The sequence below is a fragment of the Schistocerca americana genome, chromosome 4 (genome assembly GCF_021461395.2).
Source record: "Schistocerca americana isolate TAMUIC-IGC-003095 chromosome 4, iqSchAmer2.1, whole genome shotgun sequence".
Lineage (NCBI taxonomy): Eukaryota > Metazoa > Arthropoda > Insecta > Orthoptera > Acrididae > Schistocerca > Schistocerca americana.
Window position 1 is genome coordinate 715,912,439 of NC_060122.1, and position 15,887 is coordinate 715,928,325.

Consider the following 15,887-nt stretch of genomic DNA (forward strand, 5'->3'; position numbering starts at 1 on the left):
CTTTTTTTGCATGTTTCTCCTTCTTTTGTTTAAATTTGACATCATTCTGAGCAGAGGTTTGAAACTAGAACTTTAATCCCCCTGAATCTGCACCACTTTTAATACCAGATTTATTGGTAGTTGCTCTACACCATACAAAGCAAGGAGTTTACATCATATCAACAAAAATTTATTGATATCTAAGAAGAAAAGTAAGATAATGTAATTCAACAGCTGAGAGCTATTTGTCTTAGAGGTGACAGTCTCCATTGTTAGTAACAGTGCTAACATTAAAATTTTGAAGAAAACTGCATTATTTAGTCATTCCTTTTTCTTGTCTTGTACATGACCAATTAAAGTAACACGTAGCTCATCAAATGTAATGATTTATATGCTTTTGAGCGCAGAGTCTTTATTTTTTCTTGTAAAGAATGTTATAAATATTTTATTTTTGTAGTTCTCCTGAGTAGAATTACAGTAATTAGCATTTTATTATGAAAATGATAGTTTGGCATATCATAATATACAGGGTGTCCCAGTTATCTTGACCACCCTAAATAACTGTTTGTCCAGATGCAAATTACAAAATGTTTCAAGTAAATGCTCTTTAGCCATCAGGGGGACATCAATCAGCATGATTACTTTCATTGTAGCTTTGTTTTTTACAAAGATATGAACAGCGGTGTGACTTTTATAAATGGCACCCTGTATTTTTTATTCAGTAATTCATTTTCTTTCCTAAAGACCTATTCAAAAATGTATCACAGTGTACCATTCACTGAAACACAATGTTATTAATTACATAACACAACATTAACTTTGAGCCCGGGATCACAAACTCGTCCACTTGCTGGAGTTGTCAGAAAACAAATGAAAACCAAATAAAAACATAACACAAAATTGACTTTGACTCTCCTGTACCATTGCCCAGGAGCACAACATACAAAGGTGCTCACAAAGTGGTGACCCTGGCCACCGATACACTGGTGCACTCGTTTAATGAAAGAATTTACTGCTTCCAGTGTTGCCTGCTGAAGAGAGTTACAAACAAACATGATACGTTCCTGCTTGTCTTCTGGAGTTGTTAGAATATCGCGACAGACAATGTCTTTAATGAAAAAAGTCTAGAGGATTTAAATCAGGAGATCTAACAGGCCAAGTAACTGTTCCTCCTCGACCAATCCATCTGGCAGGATACCTTCGGTTCAGAACACAATGTGCACGCGAGGCATTTTGTGCTCGACATCCGTCGTGTTGATACCACGTAAGCATTTTTGTTCTTAGCGGCACTTCATCCAGAAGAGGAGAAAGAATTCATCTGAGGAAGTTAGTATATGCTGTGCCGTTTAGACTGCCATTGATGAAATAAGAGCCAATAATTGCAGTACCAAGCACCCCACACCAGACGTTAATTCTCCGCTGACGCTGATGTTCCACCTGTCTAAGCCATCGTGGGTTGTCGCTGGACCAGTAATGCATGTTCCTTGTATTTACCTGTCCTTTGTTTGAGAAGGAACATTCATCGGTAAATAGAACATTGGAGAAGAAGTTCAGGCTGGCAAGGAGTTGCTGCTGTGCCCACTGAGAGAACTGTACACGATACTGGAAATCATTCCCCAGCAGTTCTTGATGTAGGTGTACATGGTAAGGATGGAACCGGTGACGTGTAAGAATACGATGTACACTGGTTTTAGGAATGCCAATCTCATGTTCAAGCTGTCATGTGCTCACATGTGGATTCATAGCTGCAGAAGTGAGAACAGTAACTTCAGCAGCTTTGTCTGTGCAAGTGCTAGGATGATTGCATTGCCGTGGGTTGAAACTTCACGTTTCCTGAAGCATCACAACAAGACGAGAAAATATCTTTTGGGAAGGTGGATTCTTGTTAGGATATCGCTCTCTGTACAGTTATGCTGCCTGCGTAGCATTTCGTATACCTTCAACAACAACAATAAAAGAAACGTTATGTCGATGCAGTTTGTAGGAAGGACAGCCTTTACTGTATGTCTACTCTACACAACAGTATTTAAAAGGAATAAACTACTGTACTAAATGTACCTGTACATAAGAAAACAGTACTGCAATTACTTTTCTGCTAACTTACATTCCCAATAGGTGAGTAGCATTTCTAACTTATCTTCCTTGGTGTACATTCTACATTCTACTCGCACAACTCTTCAACTGACGATGGTTGATGGAATGACAGGTGTGCATTCTACTTATGTGTACATTTGACCTCTGTGAACGTCAGCACATGGATGTGTTCCATTACCCTGAGTACCTGCACTAAGTGCCGGGAGCGTCAACATCAATGTTGTGTTATGTAACTAATAACGTTGTGTTTCAGTAAATGGTTCAATGTGATACATTTTTGAATAGGTCTTTAGGAGAGGAAATGAATTACCGAATAAAAAATACAGGGTGCCATTTAAAAAAGTCATACCACTGTTCACATCTTTGTAAAAAACAAAGCTACAATGAAGGCAATCATGATGACTGATGTCCCCCTGATGGCTAAGGAACATTTGCTTGAAACATTTTGTAATTTGCATCTGGACAAACAGTTATTTAGGGTGGACAAGATAAATGAGACACCCTGTACACGAGACAGTGAGTCACAGACAGGCACAACGAAAAGAAAGTTATACTATTTAGCCTTTTATTGAAGTTGAAAAGACATGCTCATTCATACAACCCAGTCACACATGACCACTGTCTCTGTCTGCTATGGCCAGACTAAGTTGTAATTGCACCTCACTGAAGCAGTAATCCGGTGGTGGAGGTAAGGAGGAGGCATGGGTGGGGGGCGGTGGGCGACAGCAGAGTGGGGTTAAGGAATGTGTGGTGCTGCTTGTGGGAAAGTGCAGGGACTTGGTGAGGATGGGGTAGGGCTGCTAGATGCAACAGTCAGGTCTGAGGTGGGACAGTGGGGAGAAGTAGAAAAGAGAAAAAGGGGAAAGGGACTAATTGATGCATTCATGGAATGGAAGGCTGCATTGTGCTGGAGTGGGAGCAGGGATGGGGTACATAAATGGAGGGCAAGGACCAGTGAAGGCTGAGGCCAGGGTAATTATGGGAAAGTAGGATATAATGCAAGGAGAGTTCCCACCTGTGCAATTCAGAAAAGCTGGTGTTGGTAGGAAGGACCCAGATGGTGCAGGCTGTGAAGCACATGGTGTTGGGCAGCACGTTCAGCAACTGGGTGGTCCAGCTGGCTCACGGCCACAGTTTGTTGGCAGCCATTCATGTGGGTAGACAGCTTGTTAGTTGTCATGTCCATGTAGAAAGTAGCACAGTAGTTGCAGCTTAGTTTATAGATCACATGATAGCTTTCAAAAGTTACTTCCCTCCCCCCACCCCCTCTTCTCCTCCACACACATGCATACAGAGGTGTACACACACACCCAGACACAAAACAGAACTGTGCTATCTCAATGACTGCTAAGTTGATTTTCTTTTTCAAGAGAGAGTGAATAAATTAGAAAACAAGACGATCACGCGCATATGAGATTTTTTTGGAAAGTAAGATCCAATTTTTTATAAAACATACATCACAACAGATGTTTTCATTTAATTCCTTGAATGTTTATCTATTTTTACATAGTCTCCATATTTGTTTAAAATTTGTCATGATGTTCTACAAGCTTTTGTATCCCCCTTTGAGTATAACCAGAGAGGATGTTGTGAATCCACATTCAGAAATCCAAAGCTTAAGTTGAAATTGAGAATCACTGGTCTTCAAGAATTTTTTCATACACATCCATGGCTTTGACCAAATCTTCTGAGATCAGTGATGATTGTCCTGACTGCGGTTCGTCATGACATTTATCCATCTGTCCTTGAAGGCTCTCACCCACCTACACACTCTGCTGTCACTCATATTTTGGAGCCACACACCTGACTTATCTGTTGATGAATTTCTGTTGTTGCGACATTTCTTACTATCAAAAACCAAATCAGTGACCGTATTTCACACTCGGTGGGTTTGTCAACTGATCTAAGCATCTTGTACTGACACTGTTAACAGCATATTGTGACAATACCAATGCAAATTGGATTGTTTTATGAGCAAGGTGTACTGGGAGTCGGTACATACGTGCATTTCAATGTTCGTGTGTCATTTGATTAGCTATGGCGATTCGGACCTTACCTTCCGAATAACCCTCATATGCGGTGTAATAATATTGGTTACTTTACCTTGATTTTTCGTGGCTGAAGGCTGGATGTCATTGCCTCATCAATGTTGATAAGGACTTGGCTGAGTTTAAAAACTTGTGGGTCTGGCTCTTGCGAGTCCATTCCACCCCCTGCAAATCTATTGAATGTGTCAGCCTGTGGTAACAAGTAGTGGAAGCATTGTACACGGACCTATAACATATAAATTATTAAAATCAATCACACAGTTCCTAGTGAAAAATATTTTTTTATGGAATACAATCACTTTTAAAATATTCTAAGTGTGGTTTGTTTCACATACGTAATTGTGTTGTAAGATAAAAACATTAAATAATGATTTACTCATGTACTCAAAGCTACTCAAAGATTTTCATCTGTGATGGAACAAAAATTGCATAGGCTAATTGCTATGTGAGCAGCAATTAAGCCAGAACTACTACATTTCATGTCTCATTCATGAGTCTGTTGCTAGACATGTCCAATTCCTGTTTTGTCCTACTGAAATGCAGATTTTACTTGGCTTCAATGGCTATTTTTGAAGCCAAGTAAAATCTTCCTATTAAGGCAAAACAGGAATTGGACATAGTTAGGAACAGACTCATGAATGCAACATGAAATGAAGAAAATCTGGTTCAATTGCCACTCACATAGCAATTAGCTTATGCAATTTTTATGTAGCTGTGAGTACATGATTATTTAATGTTATATGTAGAACATTTTCATTAATTTCCTATTCATCATTTCGTGAAGTGCTGGAGTTCTGCACTACAGCATATGCAGGATCTAAGCTACAGGCAACTTGTATTAATTTTGGGAAACGAAGCACAATTTCTTACAAAATAAAATGCAAAACTATGGAAAACTTCCTAATGCTACCACTAGTACCTAAAATGCAGTAGGCAGAGAATCCATATAACAATGAATATAATGTAATCGGATAGCTAAAAAAATCTACTCACCAAGTGCCGTCAGAACACACACATAAAAGCAGGTTATTCTTACGCAAGCTTCCTGAGCCAGTGGCTCCTTTTTCCAGCAGAAGGATTGAAGGGGAGGGGTAAATTTTGGAAAAATCACCCAAAACTGTGGGTCAGGGGAGGCTTACCGAACAAGATCAGAAGGAAAGACTGATTATTGGGGACTGTGCGTCTTTCTTCTCGTCCTGTCCAGTAAGTCTCCCCAACCTGCAGTTCTCAGTGACTTTTCCAAAATCTACCCCTTTTCCTAAACCTGTCCAGTCCTTTTCCTTTACCCCTCTTCCCTCCCCTTCAACCCTTCTGCCAGAAGATGGAGCCACTGGCGCCGAAAACATGCAGAAATATGACCTCCTTTTATGTGTGTATTCTGCCACCAGTTGGTGAGTAGAAAGGGAATACAGTTAAACCACAAGAAAAACTCACTTGAGAAAACTACAAAATTATAGACACAGTGTCTGGCTAGTGCTAAGAATTTCACTGCCTGAAGGCAAGCATTGGCCACAGAATATAATTTCTGAGAGATTTATACATATTATTCTGCTGTCGGACACACAATTCTCAGATACATGTAATTACTTTCTTTCAATAACCAATTTTTAGCAGTTCTTGACACTGGTTGATAACACAAGGGAAAAAATGACAAGCTGCAGAGCAGGACATGAGTTTGGTTTGAGGAGACATTCTTTTAATGAAGTGGCTGTGGGGGTCAAATGCCCTCTCCTGCTCCCTTCCAGAACCATCCTCACATAGTTAGCTACATGAACACTTACTGCATGCTCTGTGTAATAGATGTGGTACTTTGTTATTGGTGTCCAACTACACTCACATTTCAGACATTACACTATCAATGGATCTTTGAAGGAGTCCAGTACGCATTTTATTTTTCATTCTGGGAGGAACGGTGTCATTATGTTACATTTGTCTGTGTCCTTGAAATCTTAACAGAAAATGGCACTGTGTACTGGACAAAAGCCAAGCAATTGTTCTCTTGTAATATCTTTTCTTTTATCTGCAGAGCATAGTTTAGTTGTGTCTCTGAGAGTATCTGTTCTTCCGTGACATTTTGTGAGTATGACATAGTTCAGAATATGGACTCTCTGTGTTACAAATGACCTGAGCTCTGCCCTTGAGGGCAGTAAGCACAAATTGCCAAGTCCTGTATTACTGGGTGCTTCCTGGTACTTACACAAAGCTCCCTACTGACACAGAACCAAAATATACCAACTGACTTACTTCCTTTGAAAATAACAATATTGTGAAAAGGAAAGTTGCTAATCACCATATAGTGGATATGCTAAGCCCAAGACGTCCCTTAGACACCTGTGGTCATTGCATCTGTTGTGATGAGCGGTCCTTCTCAAAATATACTGAGGGTCTCACTGAAGCCTTCACAAACTGTAATTATCCTTCCAATCCTTGTACAAAAACAAATCTCCCGTGCCTTATCTTTCCAGTCTCCCACGACCTCCCAAAGTCCCACCATCTGGCCACAAAGGAGCATTCCCCTCGTAACTCAGTACCACCCAGAACAGGAGAAACTGAATTACATTCTCCGCCAGGGTTCTGACTACCTCTTGTCGTGCCCTGAAATGAGAAATGTCCTGTCCATTATCCTTTCCACAGTGGTCTTCCACTGTCCACCGAACCTATACAATATACTCATCCATCCCTACACAACCCCCGCTCCCAACCCCTTACCTCATGGCTCATACCTCTCTAACACACCTAGATGCAAGACCTGTCCCATACATCCTCCCACCACCACCACCACCACCTGCTTCAGTCTGGTCACAAACATCACCTATCCCATCAAAGGCAGGGCTACCTGTGAAATCAGTCATGTGATCTACACACTAAGCTGCAACCACTGTGGTGCATTGTATTTAACCAACCAGCTGTCTGTACGCATTAATGGCCACTGACAAACTTTGGACAAACAAGTGGACCACCCTGTCACTGAGCACTGCCAAGCATGACATCCTTCATTTTAATGACTGCTTCACAGCCTGTGCCATATGGATCCTTCCCACCAACACCAACTTTTCTGAATTGCACAAGTGGGAACTTTCCTTGCAATATATCCTACACTCCCATAACTCTCCTGGCCTCAATCTTCGTTAGTCATTGTCCTCTCCTATCCAACCCGTTCTCTGTTCTTATTCCAGCACTACACAGCCATCATGCCTCCACTGCACCCAGTCTTTTTAATTCTCTCCTTTTCCGCTACCCCCCCCCCCCCCCTCCCCCCTGTCTAACCTTCTGACTGCACATGTCTGGCCTACCCTCTTTCAGCCATGTCCCTCCACACTCCCCAACATCCCGTTACTGTCCACCACCCCTACCCTACTAATCCTCCCCTTCCCCACCCCAGCCCCCTCCTTACCCCCACCCAGTCGACACTCCCATCATGCACTGGTACTGCTGCTCAGTTGCTTGTTACTGCAGTCATGTGTGTGTGAGTTGTGTTTGCATGTGTGTGTATGTCGTCTAATTTTGATGGAGGCCTTACTGGCTGAAAACTATATATATTTGTGACACACTTTTTGTTGTGACCATCAGCAACTCAGGATCTCCGCTATACGGTGAGTATCAACTTTCTGTTTCATAGTATTGTTACATTCCATCCTAGATTTTCCACTGTTGTGTTTTTTTAAATATGTAGGAAATATTTCACTATGTTGACAAACCGACTGTGCTCACTGTCAGAAGGCCTAAAATTTGTCAGCTGAATTAAAAATTATGGAACAGTAGAAAAGGCATCCTTATGAGAAAAAGAAAGTATATGCACATTTTGAATTTCTATTGGCTATATCAAACTTTTTACTCTTCACTATCTAACACGTTCTATTTAATGATATACATTGTGTGACTTGCTGATGCATTTGACAAAATTCTTCTCCACGTATTGCATATTCGTGTAAGCTACAGAGGTTGGTATTTTAACTTCATTAAAGGAAAGGCAATCTAATCAACTGGAACTAAAAATGGAAACAAACACTGGCATTTATTATGGCTGCATGCTCAAGGAGCTTCCAGTTCTGCCTCAATAGCATACTGATGTAGATGTCTTCTCAATGTAAATTTAAATATTGAAATTTATAATAAACATGAAGTTTTCACCAACTTTTGATATTCAGTAAATAGAACATTGGCTTGTGTCATAATTATTCCTCTCATCCACTTCATTCATATCACTGCGACTGCAGCCCACCACTGGTGTAACAACTCTACTCATTCAGCTCTCATTATCACAGAATGAAAATAACATTAATAAATTACTCTTACCTCAAGATGAAGAACTAAAAGGCACGTGTTGGCCAATTCTTCAAATTCTTTAGCCAATTGCAGAAGACACTGTACAGATGATTCAGGTAATGGCGGTAACTGGTCCAAGGTAGTTGCAGAGTGGTTTGAGACAGAGCTACTATGGAGCAATTCTTCAGCAAAAGACATCACTGATGATGAAAACCACTCCTGTAAAGTGAGTAATTTTTTTACCTTTGTTCTTTTCTCAATAGTAAATATTAAACCTATAACTGCGCACAAGACTAAGGTCTTCACAAAGAAAAAAAGGCATATGTATTTTTAATGAGACTGAAGGATCACAAACATTATTACAAAACTAACGTGGCCATTCACTGTCTTGTTCTATAACAGTGAAAAATCTGCAGGGTAACAAAAGAAATACATGTAACAGGGAACTGTGTAGAACCAAATGAATTTTTCAAACACACAATGATTTTTTCTAATTTTTCAGTAACAACAGAGATATTAAATCATGTGGTTAAGCAAGAAACAGAGTTTTTATACCTACATCTACACCTGTGTCTAAATCTACAACTGTACACCACAAACCACTGTGATGTACATGGCACAGGGTACGTCCCATTGCATCAGTTATTAGGGTTTCTCCCCGTACCATTCATGTATGGAGCATACGAAGAATAATTGTTTGAATGCCTCTATGCGTGCTGTAATTATTTCAATCGTTTCCTCACAACACCTATGTGAGAAATATGTAGAGGGTTATAGTTATTCCTAGAGTCATCATTTGAAGTCTATTCTTGAAACTTTGTTAGTAGATTTTCTTGGGATAGTTTACATCTTTCTTCAAGAGTCTGCTGGTTCAGATTCTTCGGTATCTCTGGGACACTTTGCCATAGATCAAACAAACCTGTGACCATTCTTGCTTCCCTTCTCCGTATATGTTCAATATTCCCTTTTAGTCCTATTTGGCATGGGTTCCACATAGTTGAGCAATATTCTAGAACGAGTTGCATGTGTTATTTATACACAACCTCCTTTGCAGACTGATTGCATTTCCCCAGTATTCCACCAATAAACAGAAGTCTATGACCTGCTTTACTCATGACTGAGCCTTTGTGATCTTTCCATTTCATATTCCTACACATTGTTACACCCAGGTATTTGTACGAGTTGGCCAATTCCAACAGTGACTCACGGATATTAGGGTCATAGGATACTATGTTTTTTTGTTTTGGAAAGTGTAAAATTTTACATTCCTGGACAGTTAAAGCAAGTTGCCCATATCTGCACTTTGAAATTGTATCAAGATCTGACAAAATGTTTATGCAGATTCTTTCTGACAATATTTCATGATAGATAACTGCATTACCTGTAAAAGTTGGAGGTTACTACTGACACTGTCTGCATGGTCATTAGCATACACCATGGACAGCAAGGATCCTAACACACTTCCTGAGAGCACACATGAAGTTACTTCTACATCTGAAAATGTCTCTCCATCTAAGATAACATGCTGCGTCCTCCCTACCAAAAAGTCCTCAATCCCGTCACAAATTTCAGTTGATATTTTATACGATCATACTTTTGATAATAAGTATAGATGCGGTACTGAGCCAAATGCTTTTCGGAAATCAAGAAATATTGCATCTATCTGACTGCCTTGATTCAAAGCTTTCAGTATGTCATGTGAGAAAAGTGCACTGATCGATGTTTCTGGAACCCATGCTGGATGGCATGAAGGTCATTCTGTTTGAGATACTTCATAATATTTGAGGTCAGAATACGTCCTAGGATTCTACAACAAATCGATGCCAACGACATGGGGACCACTTTTAATACCCTTCTTACAGACAGGTGTGATCTGTGGGAGCTATCTCAGCTGCAAATTCAGTATACGATCTGATAGGGATTCCATCAGTTTTGGAGTTTTGTTCGATTTTAATGATTTCAGCTGTTTCTCAACACCACTGACAATAATACTTATTTCATTCATCTTTTTAGTGGTATGAGCATCAAACTGGGGCAGTTCTCCTGGGTGTTCCTTTGTAAAGGAACATTTGAGAATGGAGTTAAGCATTTCAGCTTTTACTTTTTTACCCTCAATTTCAGTTCCTATTTCATTCACAAGTGACTGTACACTAACTTTGGTGCCACTAACAGTCTTTATATACGACCAGAATTTCTTTGGGTTTTGCGAAAGATCATTTTGCAGTATTCTAATATGGTAATCACTAAAGGCTTTATGCATTACTCTCTTAACAGCAAAACATGTTTCATTCAGCATCTCTCTAACTACAGCACTATTCTTTGTTTTACACCTATAATGCAGTAATTTCTGTTTCTTTACAAGTTTCCTTACAGTGACTATATACCATGGAGGGTCCCTCCCATCAAGAACTGTTCTGCTGGGTATGTATCTATCCAGTGGCTCGTCAACAATTGTTTTAAACTTGAGCCATAGTTCCTCTAGATGCTCCTGCTCTGTGCTGAGAGTTTCAAGTTCCTCATTGAGATATGACACTATTAATTTGTCTTTAGTTTACTGAGAATATACACTGAAGTGTCAAAGAACACTGTGCTGTAGTCGGCAACACATATATAACACAACAAGTGTCTGGTGCAGTTGTTAGATCGATTACTCTGCTAAAATGGCAGGTTATCAAGATTTAAGTGAGGTTGAACATGGTGTTATAGTCGACACATGAGCGATGGGACACAGGATCTCCGAGGTAGCGATGAAGCGGGGATTTCCCCATACAACCACTGCACAAGTATACCATGAATATCAGGAATCCAGTAAAACATCAAATCTCTGACATTGCTGCGGTTGGAAAAAGATCCTGCAAGAATGGGACCAACGACGACTGGAGAGAATCGTTCAATGTGACAGAAGTGCAAGCTTTCCGCAAATTGCTGCAGACTTCAATGCTGGTCCATCAACAAGTTTCAGCCTGCAAACCATTCAACAAAACATCATAAATATGGGCTTTCGGAGCCAAATGCCCACTAGTGTACCCTTGACGACTTGAGCCAAAGCTTTACGCCTCGCCTGGGCCTATCCACACCGACATTGGACTGTGGATGACTAGAAGCATTGCCTGGTCGGACGAGTCTTGTTTCAAATTGTATCAAGCAGATGGACGTGTACAGGTATGGAGACAACCTCATGAATCCATAGACCCTGCATGTCAGCAGCAGACTGTTCAAGCTGGTGGAGGCTCTGGGATGGTGTAGGGCATGTGCAGTTGGAGGGATATGGGACTCTGATAGTCATACCTAGACTCTGACAGGTGACACATATGTAAGCATCATGTGTCACCACCTGCATCCATTCATTTCCATTGTGCATTCTGACAGAGTTGGGCAATTCCAGCAGGAAAATGCGACACCCCACACATCCAGAATTGCTAGAGTGACTCCAGAAACACTCTTCTGAGTTTAAACACTTCTGCTGGCCTCCAAACTCCGCAGATGTGAGCATTATTGAGCATATCTGGGATGCCTTGCAACATGCTGTTCAGAAGAGATTCCAATATATTTCCATCATGAGTGGGGTTCTGGGGTACCTGTTCTAGGTAGTCTTCAGAGAAGACATTTAGTATTTTCCCCAGGATGTCTTCTTACCTCCAGCAATAACAAAATATATGTTGTGACACCTGCTTCTGTCATCGACTTGTCCAGAGGTCAGCGAACTATGGAGCACAGGCCAGATCTGACCAATGATGGCAGTTCACAATATACACTACTGGCCATTAAAATTGCTACACAAAGAAGAAATGCAGGTGATAAACGGGTATTCATTGTTGTTGTTGTGGTCTTCAGTCCTGAGACTGGTTTGATGCAGCTCTCCATGCTACTCTATCCTGTGCAAGCTTCTTCATGTCCCAGTACCTACTGCAACCTACATCCTTCTGAATCTGCTTAGTGTATTGATCTCTTGGTCTCCCTCTACGATTTTTACCCTCCACACTGCCCTCCAATGCTAAATTTGTGATCCCTTGATGCCTCAAAACATGTCCTACCAACCGATCCCTTCTTCTAGTCAAGTTGTGCCACAAACTTCTCTTCTCCCCAATCCTATTCAATACCTCCTCATTAGTTACATGATCTACCCACCTTATCTTCAGCATTCTTCTGTAGCACCACATTTCGAAAGCTTCTATTCTCTTCTTGTCCAAACCGGTTATCGTCCACGTTTCACTTCCATACATGGCTACACTCCATACAAATACTTTCAGAAACGACTTCCTGACACTTAAATCTATACTCGATGTTAACAAATTTCTCTTCTTCAGAAACGATTTCCTTGCCATTGCCAGTCTACATTTTATATCCTCTCTACTTCGACCATCATCAGTTATCTTACTCCCTAAATAGCAAAACTCCTTTACTACTTTAAGTGTCTCATTTCCTAATCTAATCCCCTCAGCATCGCCCGATTTAATTTGAGGACATTCCATTATCCTCGTTTTGCTTTTGTTGATGTTCATCTTATATCCTCCTTTCAAGAGACTGTCCATTCCGTTCAACTGCTCTTCCAAGTCCTTTGCTGTCTCTGACAGAATTACAATGTCATCGGCGAACCTCAAAGTTTTTATTTCTTCTCCATGGATTTTAATACCTACTCCGAATTTTTCTTTTGTTTCCTTTACTGCTTGGTCAATATACAGATTGAATAACATCGGGGAGAGGCTACAACCCTGTCTCACTCCTTTCCGAACCACTGCTTCCCTTTCATGCCCCTCCACTCTTATAACTGCCATCTGGTTTCTGTACAAAATGTAAATAGCCTTTCGCTCCCTGTATTTTACCCCTCCCATCTTCAGAATTTGAAAGAGAGTATTCCAGTTAACGTTGTCAAAAGCTTTCTCTAAGTCTACAAATGCTAGAAACGTAGGTTTGCCTTTTCTTAATCTTTCTTCTAAGATAAGTCGTAAGGTTAGTATTGCCTCACGTCTTCCAACATTTCTACGGAATCCAAACTGATCTTCCCCGAGGTCCGCTTCTACCAGTTTTTCCATTCGTCTGTAAAGAATTCGCGTTAGTATTTTGCAGCTGTGACTTATTAAACTGATAGTTCGGTAATTTTCACATCTGTCAACACCTGCTTTCTTTGGGATTCGAATTACTATATTCTTCTTGAAGTCTGTGGGTATTTCGCCTGTCTCATACATCTTGCTCACCAGATGGTAGAGTTTTGTCATGACTGGCTCTCCCAAGGCCATCAGTAGTTCTAATGGAATGTTGTCTACTCCCGGGGCCTTGTTTCGACTCAGGTCTTTCAGTGCTCTATCAAACTCTTCACGCAGTATCGTATCTCCCATTTCATCTTCATCTACATCCTCTTCCATTTCCATAATATTGTCCTCAAGTACATCGCCCTTGTATAAACCCTCTATATACTCCTTCCACCTTTCTGCCTTCCCTTCTCTGCTTAGAACTGGGTTTCCGTCTGAGCTCTTGATATTCATACAAGTGGCTCTGTTTTCTCTAAAGGTCTCTTTAATTTTCCTGTAGGCAGTATCTATCTTACCCCTAGTGAGACAAGCCTCTACATCCTTACATTTGTCCTCTAGCCATCCCTGCTTAGCCATTTTGCACTTCCTGTCGATCTCATTTTTGAGACGTTTGTACTCCTTTTTGCCTGCTTCATTTACTGCATTTTTATATTTTCTCCTTTCATCAATTAAATTCAATATTTCTTCTGTTACCCAAGGATTTCTATTAGCCCTCGTCTTTTTACCTACTTGATCCTCTGCTGCCTTCACTACTTCATCCCTCAGAGCTACCCATTCTTCTTCTACTGTATTTCTTTCCCCCATTCCTGTCAATTGTTCCCTTATGCTCTCCCTGAAACTCTGTACAACCTCTGGTGCTTTCAGTTTATCCAGGTCCCATCTCCTTAAATTCCCGCCTTTTTGCAGTTTCTTCAGTTTCAATCTGCTGTTCATAACCAATAGATTGTGGTCAGAATCCACATCTGCCCCTGGAAATGTCTTACAATTTAAAACCTGGTTCCTAAATCTCTGTCTTACCATTATATAATCTATCTGATACCTTTTAGTATCTCCAGGATTCTTCCAGGTATACAACCTTCTTTCATGATTCTTGAACCAAGTGTTAGTTATGATTAAGTTATGCTCTGTGCAAAATTCTACAAGGCGGCTTCCTCTTTCATTTCTTCCCCCCAATCCATATTCACCTACTATGTTTCCTTCTCTCCCTTTTCCTACTGACGAATTCCAGTCACCCATGACTATTAAATTTTCGTCTCCCTTCACTACCTGAATAATTTCTTTTATCTCGTCATACATTTCATCAATTTCTTCATCATCTGCAGAGCTAGTTGGCATATAAACTTGTACTACTGTAGTAGGCATGGGCTTTGTGTCTATCTTGGCCACAATAATGCGTTCACTATGCTGTTTGTAGTAGCTAACCCGCACTCCTATTTTTTTATTCATTATTAAACCTACTCCTGCATTACCCCTATTTGATTTTGTATTTATAACCCTGTAATCACCTGACCAAAAGTCTTGTTCCTCCTGCCACCGAACTTCACTAATTCCCACTATATCTAACTTTAACTTATCCATTTCCCTTTTTAAATTTTCTAACCTACCTGCCCGATTAAGGGATCTGACATTCCACGCTCCGATCCGTAGAATGCCAGTTTTCTTTCTCCTGATATTCATTGGACAAATATATTATATTAGAACTGACATGTGATTACATTTTCACGCAATTTGGGTGCATAGATCCTGACAAACCAGTACCCATAGCAACCACCTCTGGCTGTAAAAACAGCCTTGATATGCCTGGGCATTGAGTCAAACAGAGCTTGGATGGCATGTACAGGTACAGCTGCCCATGCAGCTTCAACATGATACCACAGTTCATCAAGAGTAGTGACTGGTGTATTGTGAAGAGCCAGTTGCTCGGCCGCCATTGACCAGACATTTTCAATTGGGGAGAGATCTGGAGAATGTCCTGGCCAGGGCAGCAGTCGAATATTTTCTGTATCCAGAAAGGCCTGTACAGGACCTACAACATGCGGCCGTGCATTATCCTGCTGAAATGTAGGGTTTCACAGGGATCGAATGAAGGGTACAGCCACGGGTCGTAACACATCTGAAATGTAATGTCCACTGTTCAAAGTGCCGTCAATGTGAACAAGAGGTGACCGAGACATGTAACCAATGGCACCCCATACCATCGCGCCGGATGGTACACCAGTATGGCAGTGACGAATACACGCTTCCAATGTGCGTTCACCACGATGTCCCCAAACATGAATGCAACCATCATGATTCTGTAAACAGAACCTGGATTCATCCGAAAAAATGACGTTTTGCCATTCGTGCACCCAGGTTCGTTGTTGAGTACACCATCGCTGGCACTCCTGTCCGTGATGCACCGTCAAGGGTAACTGCAGCCATGATATCTGGGCTGATAGTCCATGCTGCTGCAAACGTCGTCGAACTGTTC

General features: G+C 40.9%; 1 protein-coding gene across 2 annotated transcripts in view; it reads right to left on the minus strand.

Moving 5' to 3' along the window:
• Window positions 1–15,887, minus strand: part of LOC124612780 (exocyst complex component 4) — a 242,963-nt gene that overhangs the window by 50,623 nt on the left and 176,453 nt on the right. For both annotated transcript variants that reach the window (XM_047141177.1, XM_047141175.1), the window contains exons 12-13: window positions 8,418–8,606; window positions 4,177–4,347 (exon numbers count right to left, since the gene is read on the minus strand). In XM_047141177.1, the coding sequence (XP_046997133.1) occupies window positions 4,177–4,347; window positions 8,418–8,606 (360 nt within the window). The remainder of the gene's footprint in view (window positions 1–4,176; window positions 4,348–8,417; window positions 8,607–15,887) is intronic.